A 15,598-nucleotide genomic window follows, 5' to 3' on the forward strand; every position below is an offset into this window, starting at 1 on the left:
CTTTTTCCTCTCTCTCTCTACCTTTTTCAATCTCATAACTCTTCAAAGAAATCTATCTCTGTCATGTCAGTGTGAGCAGTGGCCAGTGGTTTTATAGTGGATCTGGGTCAGTGATCTCCTTGTCCTCTTTTAGATAAAAAAAAAGAAGGCAGTCAATGCAGGAGCTCACCTATACAACAAATTTACCACGCAGAACTTTCACTTAATCAATTCATCCCGAAGCAGAGTATCTAGAATTACGGTGTGAGTTTCCCGCTGTAGCATCACTTTACTGTCTCCACATAAATATCCTCTTGTCTCCTTCTTTCACAAGAGTGAAGAGGTCTGGCTTTGCACAGATTAGTGGTAATGGCCTCACACTTTAACAAGAGGTATAAGTGGTGTAGTACTTCATCATTATCCCCTTACTCTCCATGAAGGGATTCTGTTGTGTGTTTGTGGTTCTGCTAAGTAGCAGTGGTAAATCTAAAGAGCTCTTAGACAACATTTCTAGAGCGACTGTGGGATTCACCCTCAATACTCTGATTCATGAGCTACAAGAGCAAAATGTACTACTTCAGAATTATGATTTTTATCTGTGTCGCTGAATCTGGCTTGGAAAAACTGCAACTGTAGGTATTGAATAGACAGAAACAGTGTGTGTACTCACTGCACGTGCAGCCATGGTCATGGCGATGCCAGTGAGGAAGGTCAGGTAGTAGCCAGGGTACACCCCGTGCCACATGGCCGATAGTAGGAAGGTGGCAGCCATGGGGTTGATGGGACAGCGCTCATAGCACACCCTGGGGAGAAGATTGACATGAAAGGTCTGGTCAGAACAATTAAAGTATTAGTATATGAAACAAACACAAATAGAAATTAATTTATTCATTTTCTGTAAGTGCTTATTCTAATCAGGGTCATGGGGGACTGGAGCCTATCTTAGCTGTCATTTGGGCAAGAGGCAGGGTAAACCATGGACAGGTCGCCAGTCTATGAGACCAAACCACTCATAATCACATTCACACCTATGGAAAATTGTTTTGGTACTTTTAGTATACATTAGGTGCCACAGTGCATAAAACAGCATCAAAATAGTGCTTGTTGGAGTGCCAGGTGGCTCAGTGGATAGAGCGGGCGCCCCAACTTTAGAGGCTGTGTCCTCGCCGCAGCGGCTGCAGGTTCAATTCCAACCATAGCCCTTTGGTGCATGTCATCCCCTCTCTGTCGGCCCCTTTCACATTGTGACAATAAAAGGCAAAAATGCCCCAGAAAATATCTTAAAAAATAGAGATTGTTTATCAAAAAAAGTGAAGGGTCCACCTAACCCCGACAGAGGTCCTAACTAACCATCTAATGTCCTAAAATCCTTGAAATGTCCTAAATTCCTAGAAACATCCTAATATCCTATAAATGCAGGTGAACCCAAATTGTAGTTTCCTTCAGGTGTGATTAAAAATTAAAAATGCTAGACTCAAGATAAATATATATATATATATATATTTGGATTATGTGTTAATGTAAAAAAAAGAACAAGTGCCTAATGTATATCTTTGTTTCATGCGCACTTTAATGACTCCTTCACTTCTCATGTTTTATCAATGTATTTGGTAATGTGTTTTTGTTGTTTTTTAATGTAATCAGGGCATCCTTGTAAAAGAGAGCTTGCTCTGAATGGCCTTCCCTGTTTAAATAAAGGTTAATGAATAAACATTGTACATTTTGGCATCTTTCTACAGTCAGAGCCTGTGCTCACACAAACCGAGCAAGGTACAGTTTGACTAAGGAGTGTCTATTAGCTAGTGCTCATTAATGTGTCCAGGTGGGAAGCAGTTAGGATTAGGGCAAAGAGGTCATGGTGGGGGCTAGTACTGGACTGAGGTGGTTACTTTACAAAAGAAACATATAAACAAACAAAAAAAAACCCTGAAAAACATACTGACAAAATGTCATGTGAAGTGGTTTAAAGAGGAAAACTGTCAATAGAGGAAGTAAGAAGAGGTGGGTTATGTCATATTTCGACTTTACTTGGACGCCCAGAAATACACCAATGTAGCTTTTTATACCCCTGGTGCTAATAGCATCTGCCAACATGAATGCTTTTACCTTTTGAGCCAAAGAGCTGTCTGTATATTCCAGTTGTCTAGGAACATCTTGAAACTGGTGGCGAACTGAAATTGGATCAAAAACGGTAAACTTTAGACTTCAGTTGAAAAACACTTTATGTGGATATAAAAGGTCTCCTAAAAAGAAACTAACCTCAATGTCCAGAATTCTGAGATTTGATATCAGGTCCCACCGTGGAGAGCCATCTTTGTTGTATCCATTAAAGCCAAATCCGGCAGCGTTGTTGATAGCGTCAGCTGCAGGAGAAAGGGACAAATGTTTCTGAGTACGACAACAGCAACATTACCATATCCTGCAAATACATTCGTTTTTGAAGCAATGACAAAAACAGATGGAGATCTGGCATCACAAGGAGTTGTCACTGGTAAAAATGAAGAGCTATGGTTTTTCAACTCAGCACTAGATGGCACTGTTACACCAAGTAACCCTGTTAAATAAGAGTTTTTTGGGGCCTTTTTTTATAAACTGCATCTCAACACTGTACAGACCACTTTAAAAATAACCAAATTCTCTGACCCAAGAAGAGCTCAGTGAGTTCATACCACTTAAATGAGCAGTAGCACTGAACAAAACCAAAGCAGTAACACCTCTGTGTAAAATGCACACTAATTCTAATAATCCTGAATTAAGAGTCAAGCAACTGGAAAGAATGGAGCACAAAAGAAGAAGACAAGGATACACAAAGGAAGGCTGTGTGTATATATATATATATATATATATATATATATATATATATATATATATATATATATATACACACACACACACACACATATGTACACACACACGCACGCTTTAGTAAGAAAGCTGCATCAAACTCACCCAACGTCCAGACAAAGTAGTACTTTGGCCTCAGAGCGAGCATTGCCAGGTAAAGGTAGACGACCTGAAGATGGAAGGGTGTGGAGCTGACAAAGTCATCGTCTATGGAGTGCTCCACTGGGAGCACCTTGCACAGTGACAGATAGATGGCCAGCGAGATGGCACATGTACACAGCTTGGAAATGACGTCATTCTGGGCAGAAATGAGCGAGGAGAGAAGAATACAAAGAAGCAAACCCGTTAACCCCATTACATCATATTACATTCAAAAACAACAATAACCACATTAGAAGACGTGATACTTAAAAAGCGGAGTTGATTCGAGCTTAACTTGAGTCCTTGAGCGTTTGCTCATGTTTTATATTCAGCAGCGTCTGTGTTCCACTCCGTTCCTTTCTCTTCTGAGATGAATACACACTCAAATCTTGGAGTGTAATTAAATTATTAATGCATTATGCAGTAAGGAAACACAAATAACCTTGAGGTTTAGACATTTGCGTCATTAAATTCTCAACAATGTTTCTCTAAAGGAAACCAAACGCATTATAATTACCCTGCACTCCTTACTACAGCTTTAAAGGGAATTGCATAATTTAAAGTCATACTTTGTGGTATCATAACTTGTGCTGGATTTTTAAAAAATAAGTTTTTCAAATAATTCATACTGATTCATAAAATCCAGAGACTGATCTTTTATTATATGACTTCTCCAGTGGATGCATGACCCTTAATCCTGTTAACCCTAGCCTGTGGGTCTTTGCAAAACCAGATCGGTTCATGTAACAGACTAGAGAACCTCAGTTGAATCAAATCATGCCGGGAGCTGCTCCACTGAAGGCACATCCAAGCCTGAAAACAGACGTCTGGTTGCATTTCGGATTTAAACATAAAGAAGGCAAAGACGGGTTGGAAGGAGGCAAAGCCGTACTATGTAAGTTTTGTAAAACTGAAGTGAAATATTGCAGGAATACCACAAATTTCTGAAGACATTTAATGAGACATCATCGAGATATGCACTCTGCAGAAACGTCAGATCTGAGACAAACCCCACTAAAGAAGGCCTTTACATTCAAGTTATCCATTTCCCCAGGTGGCCAAAACTTAACCGAGGCTGTACCAACTTTCATATGCAAGAATATGTGCCCAAAACAGCACTGATGATGGCTTCCAAAGTCTAAAAAAATATACTACAAGTACACTACATTTTACCCGACACACAAACTTTTAGGTGAAGTGACAATCCCAAACCTCTACGCAGATGTGGAACATATCATACTCAAGCAAAATGTGTATTGGATCGAATCAATATTGAATTGAATCTGAACCTTTTGAATGAGAATTTATTCAGAAAATAAGTAGTGACAACAAGCCATAACCCTAGCTTAACCACTCATTAAACGACTCGTATGCACTTTTATTCAGGTACATTTCACAGAAATTATATTCTATTTTAATATCACATCACAAGTAAATGTATTGATAAAAACTGTGTTGTACCTTGGGTGAGGGTTCGCTCTGCTTGTACTTCCCGTTCTCCTTGCCGTTGGCGTTCTCCTGGTGGCGTGGCTGGTAGCACGTGCCTTCGATGAAGGCCATGTAGTCGTTGTAAGAGCAGGTGGGGCCTGCCAGTATGCCCATGAAGTTACAGTTGTAGCTCAAGTACTCCAGCAAGCTCGGCATCCGACTTCAGGGCCGCAGGGAAAAGACAAAAGCAGATATAGACAGAAAAATAGATATTAGAAGATGTTTTCATGAAGTGCCCAACCCCGCAGTATAAAATATAAAATAACAGGAGAGCAGATAAAGTACCTTATGTGGACACCGCTTCCTGTCCACTGAGACACCATTACAGTCTAGTCTATTGAACTGTCACAGCCTGAGTGCTTTGACCGACTCTTAAGCTTTTGCGGTCTCTTACCCTTCCTTGCTGAATTCAATCTGTACGGTGAGTTAGCCTGAACAGGAGCTCTTGTTTCAACTGCTAATTCTTCATCTGCTCATAAGCCATAAGCAAAGGTTTATGAAACTAAGGTTTGGGGTAGAGGTAGGCAACACGGCCTTACTATCACAGTAAACAGTGGTGATACAATAACTGCTCTGTAGATTTAATCAGGAAATGGTTTAAAATAACCATGCTGTACTTCATCACATTTAAATATTCTCTTTTATTTGAAACTTCCATTCAAACAAAATCACTACTGCCTCATACAAGACAACACTCAAAACAGTAAAACTGAAGTTCTTTCCAAGAGGAAGCTTTAAGGTTTTTGAGAACAATCATTTCAAGTGTTAAAGGTTTCTGTATTTAAAACTTCACTCTCCATGTGTTCCTAAATCATGTTAACTTGAGGCAGCTGGAGACACAAGATCAGGCGAGAATCCAGCTCCGATTTGCTACATAGCCTGTCCTCCAATGAAATGTCCCAAAATAATAGTTTTCAGCATGTTGCCTAACCAAATTATTTGAACAGTGCATGGTTATTACAAGATTTGCAGTTTCAGATTGGACTGTGAACCTTGTATCGGTGGGTCGGGCCATGTTGCAGAACTGACTGGTCATACCGTGCGGGTGGCAGGCAGATGCGGTTTTGCACATCGGGGTTCCGGTTTAGGAGCAGGTCTGGACAATCAGACCTGTGCAGGACTCTGTCTGGGACTAGACTCAGCCTATGATGAGTGCATTTCTAGTGTTCCCAATGTCTGGTATATTCCAGGATGTACTTAACAATTTTTGCATTGACTATGTCAAGATACCCATCCTGCTCTCTTCTCTGTCTCTTATCTCTGATTTAATATGTGAGTTAATATGTGAGAACATGTTAATATATGATAATATGCGATGGCACAGCTGAACAGAAGTTCACCTCTGTGATCACATATTACCTCCCAGTTATATTACAGTTGCAAGCAACTCATCTCACTACTCAAATCCTGCTTTTTATTTCGTTTCTGCACCTCAGCTGCACTACAATCTCCAATAGTAGCTGTCATGTAGAGGAATCTGCAGTTGTAATGCAGGACAGATGGAGGGTAGGGCATTCCTACAAATACTGTTCACATGAGAGTAGTGTTTCCTAGATACCAAGCACCTAACAACTGCTTGACAACACCAGAGAGAGCCTGAAACGGGGGCAATGTGGTGATTTCCTACGCAGAAAGCAACTAAGCCTTTATTAAAATAAAAGGAGAGTGACTTCATTAACTCTAATTTAAGACCATGTCAACTTTTTTTTTTAATTCAGCTTGATTGAATGAACCCATCATCTGAAGCAGTAAAAACATACCTGAGTCACATACCTGATAGCTAGGTATTTCTGTGTGGGAGTCAGCTGCCCCTCTCGCTTGGTCAGACCTACAGACAGAGACCGAGATAAATGTTACATTAAAAAACATTTTATTTATGTACATGTACACCTGCAAATCATGCTCTGAAGTTCAGTGTTAATGACAAATGCTGAATGTTAAGGGTTGTAGGTATAGCAACAAACCCTGTGCAGTGCACACGGTACCTATCATTGCAACACATAATAGGCTCAGACGCCAGGAAGGACGTGTGTGAATGGCCCTGTAATGTAAATATTACCAACTTCCTTCTGTTGAGTTAACAGACAGTGACTGAGAGAGAGAGGGAGAGCAAAGAGTGGAAAAGAAGTTTGATGCATCTGTTTGTACTTTTGTGACAGCTTCTTACTGATAAATACTCAAAGAGGACAAATTACACCTTGGGGAGACACCCTGATAGTAATTACTGTTGTTTTTGTGGAGTCCTGCTCTCTATTGTTTAGGCGAAATGTTTGGGTAATCATGAGGAACATGTAAGGGTGAGTGTACGTCTCATGGTCCAGGCTATGCTTAGTTACAACGCCACAATTAAACCGCTGATCTCAATCAAATAAATGAAAAGATGTGTGAAGCAGCTTGAATGTATCTCTACTTACTGCACTCTTAAAGGAACAGTTTCAGCTAAATACAAAAATTCCCCTTCCATTAGTCTTTTTTTAAGAGTTTAATAAAATCCAAGTCTTTGACATTTTACAATACAAAACAAAGGCAGCAGAAAAACAGACATAAGGCATATAGGACATAAAGCAAAACAAAAAAAGACAAAACGAAGAAAACAAATTATTATTATTATTATTATTATTATTATTATTAATACTAACAATAATAATAATAATAATAACAAAATAACAAAAAGGTAACACACTGCTAGTTAAAAGGGAAAAAAGTACAATTATAGTAAATGCCAATTCGTGCTATGAGTAGATTGTCCACAGGAAGATTGAGGCTGAAAGATTGCATCCATGCGTTAAGGACCATGCATGGTTTCAACAGAGACCTAGTATGTGCTGTTTGTCTGTTTTCTGGGAGTACTTAAAAATGGAGAATACTAAAAATGCCTATCCCTAGTTTATATCTTGAGCCCCTCGTCCATGAGTAGATGCAAACTTCCCCTGTGTGGTGATACGGTTGCCGGGTGTAGTTCAGTATTAAGAAAATAGTTCCTGCATGAAACTGCTGAAAACAAGGTCTGTGGATTATCTTGAGTAATTGGATAATGATTTCTGGAAAGACACATCGCTGTTGGGTCTTTCAGATGTTTTTTTTTTTTTTTTTTCCAAATGGCCAAATAGTTTCATTATAATGGACAGAAGGTCTCTACAAGAGCTGGAACATGGGTTTTTAATTATTTTACTGTATGGCAAAAAAGTATATGGCAAAATACTGGTGTGTGTGTGTGTGTGTTTGTGTGTTTGTGTGTGTGTGTGTGTGTGTGTGTGTGTGTGTGTGTGTGTGTGTGTGTTAGCAGCAGGCAGGTATCAGGGTGTGACAGTTCTCTTAGGACGGGGATTACAGTGTTAGTTTCTCATTAGACCCACAGTCGCGCGGAGAATCAGTGACCTGAACAGAATATAAAACACTACTCTACTTCACACTGCCTACACATGCATGCACCCACTGACACACACATCAATACACAAACTGCTATTAGATTGCTGATTGTGTTTGGTGTAGTATATCCTCAGGGGGACTTAGGACTGCAAGCGGGAACTAAAAAGCTATGAGTGACTCTCATCATCCTCTCCATCTCTAAGCCTCTCTGATACTTAATCACACTTGTTTATTTTAACCTCGGTGTCAAGTCTCTGTCGTTATTTATTGCTCATCACCATGTGGTGGTAATGAGTAATAAATAAAATAAGGTGACCTCAGTCTCATGTCGCATAACTGGCCGACTACATACACTGTACATTGGTTTACATTTTAAAAGCATTTCTATCAAGTGTTAAACAGTGTGCAAACTGGTTCAAATCAGCATATCGTGTTTAAGTCAGCCATTAAATTGTTTGAGAGAGAGAGAGAAGGGGAGAGTGCATACTTGGTCATTGCTCCATTACATAACTGTGTTTATGCTCTCTTTCTGGTTCACTAGCCCATTGTCAGAACTGACAACTGGCTTGGAAACGTAGCCATGTGAGCCGTTTCGAAACTCCAAAGAGAACTGAACCATTTTCACTTCTGTCACGTCTGCCCCTTTTTTTTTCTTTCACAGAGGATGCACAGACACACACAAATAGACTGGAAACACACATGCTCTAGAGACACTTTGATGCTTGTCTTACCATCATGTATTTCAAACGCCAAGCTGGTAATCTTCTGTGTTATAACCATCATGGGCCTGATAAAGAGCATCAAACGGGAAAAAGACCATGTTAATATTAAGAATTTCAAAGCCACTCCACTCAGTGCAGCACATAAAAGCAACTGCTCGGTGTTTTGTTTGATTTGTTTTAAACAAATTCACATTGTCCTGATAAACACATTTCTCACATGCCTTTATTTTGAATGCTTGTTTTATTTTTAGTATCGAGATATTTAAGTTTCTGTGGCATTGTGTAACTAATGACCTTAGATGCCAATTTACCCGGTAATAATAGAAACAGTATCCGCTGCAGAAGTAGCTCCACAATGGGAAGTTTCCACCTGTATAACTGCAGACTTTTTTTTACTTCCTGCAGCTATACTTTCTATTATTCTTCTCTGTTCTTTGGACCCAATGCAATCCTGTTCTATTCATCCCTCTTCCTCTTGACTTAATACTGCAATTTTCTTTTAAAGAACTTTGTAAAGTCAGCTCCCATGTACCTCAACTTGCTTTAAAGGGACAATTAACCCCAACATCAAAAATACATATTTTTCCTCTTACCTCTTGAGCCATTTATTGATCTAGATTGTTTTGGGGTGAGTAGCAGAGTGTTAAATATATCGGATGTAGAGATGTCTGCCTTCTGCACCAAAAAGTACATTTGAAAAACTCAACAGCGATATCTTTCCTGAAATCATGACCTGGTTACTCAAAATAATCCACAGACCTTGTTGTGAGCAGTTTCAGGTCCCAAGTTGGAACTATTTTCTTTTTACTTGACTACACCTGCCAACTACAGCATTGTGCAAACGGAAGCATGCATCTACTGCTAGCTCACCTAGCACGGCTGAGCTAGTCAATATTACAGCTCAGCAAGGAACACCATTAATGTTTACATCTCACACTGACATGAACACCGGCCCCACGTCCATGAGTAGATGCACGCTTCCTTCTGCACTGTGATATAGTTGATGGGTGTAGTTTTGTAGAGAAAATAGTTCCTTAATAAAGCTGCTCACATCAAGGTCTGAGGATTATCTTGAGTAATCAGGTCATGAATTCTGGAGAGGGACAGTAATGTTGAGTTTTTAAAACGTATTTTTTGTTGCTTATTATTTGTCACCAAAAGCTGTGTGCCATCTACCTCCACGATTCTGAAGAGAAGGCAGACATCTCTACGGCCGATATCTCCAACACTCTACAACTCCCACCAAAACAATCAAGATAAATAGCATTATAAGTAAGATAATAAACATGTATTTTTGAATTTGGGGGTGAACTCTCACTTTACGACATACATAATGTCTCTGTTAATCAGCATGTTCAAGTTCTTGACTAATCTGTGCATATGCAAATTGCTGTTGGCAGCATCACGTTAACAACAAGCAACATGCCACAGATTTTCTGGTTTTAAAATTAGAGAGAAATTTAAGACAATCTGCTCCTGTACAAAGGAGCACTTTTACTATAAGGGTCACACTGACGTTTAGGAAAACGTGAATTTGACATTTTCAAGAAAAACAGAGAATTGGCAGACGAGGTAGTTGAAAGAGTGAAATCTCTGCCCTCGCAGAGGCAGTATGGGTTTGCATTGGGTTGCTTAGCAACTAACCACCCCCACCCTGCTGGGAGCGCAGGCTGTCTGCCTGAATTGTCAGACAGTCTGGAGGAGTGGGAACCAACCACAAGAGTCGCTATCGACATCCTCCTGTGGACACAGCAGTGTGACACGCTCTTGTTTCTGTTTAGCTCACACTGGTGGAGACATATCCAATATTCCCCTCACTCTTACTGGTAACCATAAATATCATAAAAGAGCTCTTAGTGTAGCTTACCCTGTAAAATCTGCAGAGTACATGCCGTAGTCAAAGACGTAGACTCGTGTGATCTGACACAATATCAGGTAGCCAAGCGTCACAATGAAGCAGTATCTGTGTAGAAAAAGCAGAAAATGACAAAAACAATTGATCAAACAGTAGAAATAGGTGAAAAATATTTCAAAAGCCAAAAACAACTATAAAATCTTGGTGCATTCGTTCTGCTCTGATTGTCATCCTCCACAACTGAATTTACACAGTGATCTGGATGCTGTCAGGCAGAGCATCTTAATGCACATATTGTGACCTTTTAACCTCAGCTTTTAGTCCATCTCTTTGTTCTCATATCTGTGGCACATTTGTTTTCCAGTACAGTACAAAAGACAGTGGCCTCAGCACCAGGGCAGAGCTCTGGAAAGGGCAGGGAGGTCAAAAAATTGGACAAAAGAGCAGAGGAGGCTGGGTAATGTGTCAGGGTCAGTGGTTGAAGACAGAGCCCAATACAACCTTTCAGCAGAAGACCAAAGACAGAGCAGCACTAAAGCCGGCTGTACAAAGCTGTTGCAGAGTCAGCCCAAGTCAAAGCTAGCAGGCTAGCATTCCTCTGCTGCCAACAATAAGAGGATTGTGCTGCTCTGAGAAGGAATACAACACACTAGCTAGAGCGAGGTTGCACTGCTGCTAAGACACAAGGCGACCTTTTGATTCAGAGAGCTTTCTGGATCTGCAGTCCAAGACGCAGCCAAGACATCATCTGATCTCGACTGCCAACCATTCAGAACAGTAAATAAAATAAACAACACACAGTTTTGCAAAAAGAAGTATTTTCAGACCTGAGAGTTGAGAGATCTGTGTTTGTGTCTACACGTTTTTCCAAATCTTGCTAAGTCTCTTGGGAGACTACATGGCTCTTTACAAAGGCCAAGGCTCATTGAAATGTACTGAATACATCCAGTAATACTTGCTAAAATTTTCTTGGTGAGTATATTAGTTTAAAAACTATGCTGGGATTTAAAGAGTTTTTTTTTGCATCTTTCTTAGATTATTTCTTGGCAGAGAGACAAGACAGTAAATGCTGGGAAAGAGAGGGGTATCACATGTGAAAAGGTCCATATGTGTCATACACATTAACTATTAGGCTACTGGGGCACCTTTTCTTAAATCTTTCTGCACAGGAAACCCTAAGTGGCTAAGTATTTAGCTCACAACTGCCAACCAGAAACAAGAGAAGATAAAATCTCAAGCTCCCCATGAATTTGGGCTCAATCCCAATACACCCTTTGTCCCTACCACTTAGTCCCCTTTACCAGTCCGTTTTACGTGTTCACATCTAGGGGTCCAGTGTCCCAATTCTTGTTGAAATAGAGGGGTTTAGCGGATGGAGACTTTTAGAGGCACACTCCAGACGAGCAACAAAAGACAGCAACATATGCATTTTCTTTGTCAGTGAAGATTTAAAATGATGATAACCTTCATATTGTTTAAGTTTATGTCATGTCTGTATATTATGGACATTTTATTTATAACAAGCAGAACAAAAAAGTGGTAACAGAAGCATGCTCATGGCTTGGTAGTTACATGTTAAATTGTTACTGCAGACTCTTGCATGACAGCGTCATGTTTGGATATATTTCCATGTCGCATTTTGCCCTTTTGGTGGTACATGACACCTTAAATTTAACTGAAGTCCAGCAGCAAAGTTTCTGCACTTGTTACCGCTCCTCCAATGTTAGTGCAGACTGGCAGGATGGAAGCACGAGTTGCTAACTCCCTGGTGATGAAGCAGTGTTTTTTTGTTTTGGTTTTTTTGTTGCAAGATTATATGTATGGCTTTTTGCCTTTATTTAATAGGACAGCGTTAGTGTGAAAGGGGAAGAGAAAGGGGATGACATGGAACTAAACTGAATGATGCAGCAAGGACATAGCCTTTGTATACGTAACACCTGCTCTACCAGGAGAGCTACCAGGAACCCCAGGAGTGTTTTTACTTGATGACTTGTTTGATCCATTAATAGTGTGAAAGTTGAGTGTGACCAAATCACGAGCGTCCATACTTTTCTATCTCCATCACATAAATGGCAAATGTCATTGTGATAATACCATTAATATCATCAACAACTTCCTGATGACGCATCAGGGTCCTAAAGGGTTTTTCCATTTCATAGGGGGAGATTTCAACCACTAACCCTTGTAACTCTGTTCTAAGCGACAAAGGGTTACTTGAAATTGAGGGGTAGGGGCAGATTCAGATTCAGAAAACTGTCTGATGTGACAGAAAATGGTCTTAGTTGTGGCTCAACATAGAGTGCGAAACAAATTCAGACAATAAACATACAGCATGTATTCCTAATACAATAATATAAATAAGAAATGGGATTGAGCCTTGACCTTCATGGTTATTAACAGACAATTATAAGAACTGAGCTGTGGGTACTGTTATTTAAAAGGGAGATATATTAACATAAGTGCACTGTGACTTCAGTGCGAATCAAAGCAAAAGCTCATTTCTACTGTATCCTCTCAGGCTGGACCTTAGGAACTCAAGAACTAAAGAGCGGTCCTCAGACTGGGTACTATTCACTGCAATACACTTAAAAACCTATAAAATATATAGTTTGTTCTTTTCTTAGTTCACACGTGGGTTAAATAGTGCAGAAAGAAATACCTGAACAAATATCCTGCCTGCGGAATAAGATAAGTAGCCCTGTTTTACTTTATTATGATAGGATTTTCACTAAGTTGACATTTTCTTGAAGCTAGTGACAATATCCTGCTGAACAGAGCGTTTTCTTTGCTATAATAAAAAAACAGAAATGGTACCTCTTGACACAAAGACTAAATATGCTCAACAGCAGACTAAATTACATAAAATAGACATTTTAACTGAGCAAGAAAGCTTAACGTTTTTCTGTTGACTCTCCTAACATTTTCAATCCTTAGCAACAGCACTGTTTCACCGAGATCAGCTTATTCTACTGGCAGCAGACTCCTGCAGTCATGAGCTAAGATATGAGCTACTATATGTGCTGCAGCAGCTATATTTGCAGCGGGCCCACCAGGGATCCTGTCTTTATCCTCCTCTGATTTGTGTTTGTGTAATTCAGAGCTCAGAGGGGGGTGTTTCATTTCCACTCGAGGCAATCGACGGAGCCTGGGACTAAAGTAGACTGGCCTCCCACTGTGGGACAGCAGTAGACAGGTCAACGCGGAGACAAGAAGCCACACAGGAGCCGCAGGTATGGATACACACTGCACACCGAGCAACAAAAATGAAAAAAACAGGACATAAATAAACGTCTGAACACTCCAAGACCTCTCTCTGAGGTTGTGTACACATAGTAAATGCCTTGAGGCACACTTCATGCTTGCTGAAATGCATACACAGACCCAGAGGAAATTTCCATCTGCTCAGCATGCGACTGTGAGTCAGTAATTTGCACACTTATCACAGACAGGTTCACAGTCATGCTTTCACACCAAAACTAATATGAATTTCAATTAAATTGCATGCTTATGTTACAGATAGAATAATATTTCTCATTTTTATCTATAACTCAGGCCCTCCAGAGGATAAGTTGGCTGTAACTGGAGCTGGAGATGTCTATAAGGTAGAGGAGTGGTTTCATGAGCCAGTGGACCCTCATAGACAGCTGGAGTTCAGCGCCCCTGCCAGGGTCTGAAATTAGCACCCACCACTCGCCAAATGTGGGTAACTTGTTGGCAGTGGCAGGTAAAAATGTCCACGATGTTCTTAGTGACTTATTGCTGTGATGTTTAAAGAGAAGTTGAAACTTTGAGTAATTGAAAAAAAAGAAAACATTCACATACAGTCAAAATTGAGTAAAATTTTAAATCCATAAGGTTTAATATTGTCAGAAATATGAATGTGTATATTTCAAGAGCTATTTGAAATCATTACTCACACTTCACCAAACTGTATTTTAAATGCCTCTGAAATGTGTGGCACTTTGTACCTTGTGTTAACCCTTTAACACCTGAATTGACATCAGTTTTGTTTCGTGAAGACACTCTGACAAGCATTTAAATCTCTGAAACCAGAGAAAATTGGTTTTATTTATTTGGAAAGTATAATGAGCAACATGGCAAGAAATATCCAATAAACTGCAAAAAAAGACAACAAAAGGCAACAATGACCTGGCAACTAGCATAGGGATATATATATATATATATATATATATATATATATATATATATATATATATATATATATATATATATATATATATATATATAAAGAAAAAAATGCCTGAAATACAATAATTTAATACTACATAAGGAGCAGGTCCTCTTCCACATGGTTCACCATGTTGTTCTACAGTAGCCCAAAATGGACAAACCTTGGCAAATGGGAGAATTTTCAGTTCTGCCGCCAGATGCCACTAAATTCTACAAAGTTTAACTGATATCTATATTAAATAAATGTTTTTTCTTTACTTCACAGTGTTTAGAGTTCAAAAGTGGCAGAAACAATTTCCGAGAGTCAAATAAAAAAATGGCTGTCTGCAACTTGGCAGGAAGTGAAAGGTGGAAAGGTTCAGCTCTGCTTTGGTGCTCTTGAGCTATAAACTGTAGGGTTGGGACTGAGATGCAGGGTAAATATCTTGACGGAGATGTCTTAACTGTCCGCATCACCCTTCCTTCCAGTCAACCCGCACTGCTTGGGATAATAAAAGGACATATGTAGATACTATAGCAGTATTTGCTTTAAATGTGGTCCCCATCCCATGGGTCAGAGCCAGTGAGCAGGTTTACAAAAACAAGGGATCACAAGATAAAAGCAGGACAGAAAGAACAACACATAATTGTGTTTTTCACACATTTTCTCTCATTTCTGCTTCATTTCTTTGTGAATCACTGTCTAATTTTACCTCTTCATTGAATCTAAAAAAGCACAAAGAAATAATTCTTTGATTAAACTGGTTAAAACCAGCAGAAATGAGGTGAGGTGGGCAAACAGACTGCTTCTTTTTGAGGGTCACACGGCAAAAAAAATTGAAAACCACTGACCTAGAAAAATACCACATGCACAGCAGTAAATTCGATTTACCAACAGAGAGTTTCTTTTAAAAAAAATGAAGCAAAACAGGTTATAGAGCACAACGATTACCTGAAAAGATTATTTATATGAAGCTTGATAGCACGTCTTGTCTTAGTTCTCCAACAGTTATTATTTCGTTACAGTTCC

General features: G+C 39.5%; 1 protein-coding gene across 1 annotated transcript in view; it reads right to left on the reverse strand.

Annotated features, from left to right (window-relative positions):
- The window catches only part of mboat2a (membrane bound O-acyltransferase domain containing 2a), a 56,881-nt gene that overhangs the window by 5,195 nt on the left and 36,088 nt on the right, over positions 1 to 15,598 (reverse strand). The window contains exons 4-11 of the mRNA XM_042501051.2: positions 10,411 to 10,506; positions 8,553 to 8,608; positions 6,226 to 6,280; positions 4,426 to 4,612; positions 2,929 to 3,121; positions 2,239 to 2,342; positions 2,086 to 2,150; positions 650 to 782 (exon numbers count right to left, since the gene is read on the reverse strand). Coding sequence (XP_042356985.2) covers positions 650 to 782; positions 2,086 to 2,150; positions 2,239 to 2,342; positions 2,929 to 3,121; positions 4,426 to 4,612; positions 6,226 to 6,280; positions 8,553 to 8,608; positions 10,411 to 10,506 — 889 coding nt within the window. The remainder of the gene's footprint in view (positions 1 to 649; positions 783 to 2,085; positions 2,151 to 2,238; positions 2,343 to 2,928; positions 3,122 to 4,425; positions 4,613 to 6,225; positions 6,281 to 8,552; positions 8,609 to 10,410; positions 10,507 to 15,598) is intronic.

The sequence above is a fragment of the Plectropomus leopardus genome, chromosome 14, assembly GCF_026936395.1.
Source record: "Plectropomus leopardus strain MGB_pleo_1.0 chromosome 14, ASM2693639v1, whole genome shotgun sequence".
Lineage (NCBI taxonomy): Eukaryota > Metazoa > Chordata > Actinopteri > Perciformes > Serranidae > Plectropomus > Plectropomus leopardus.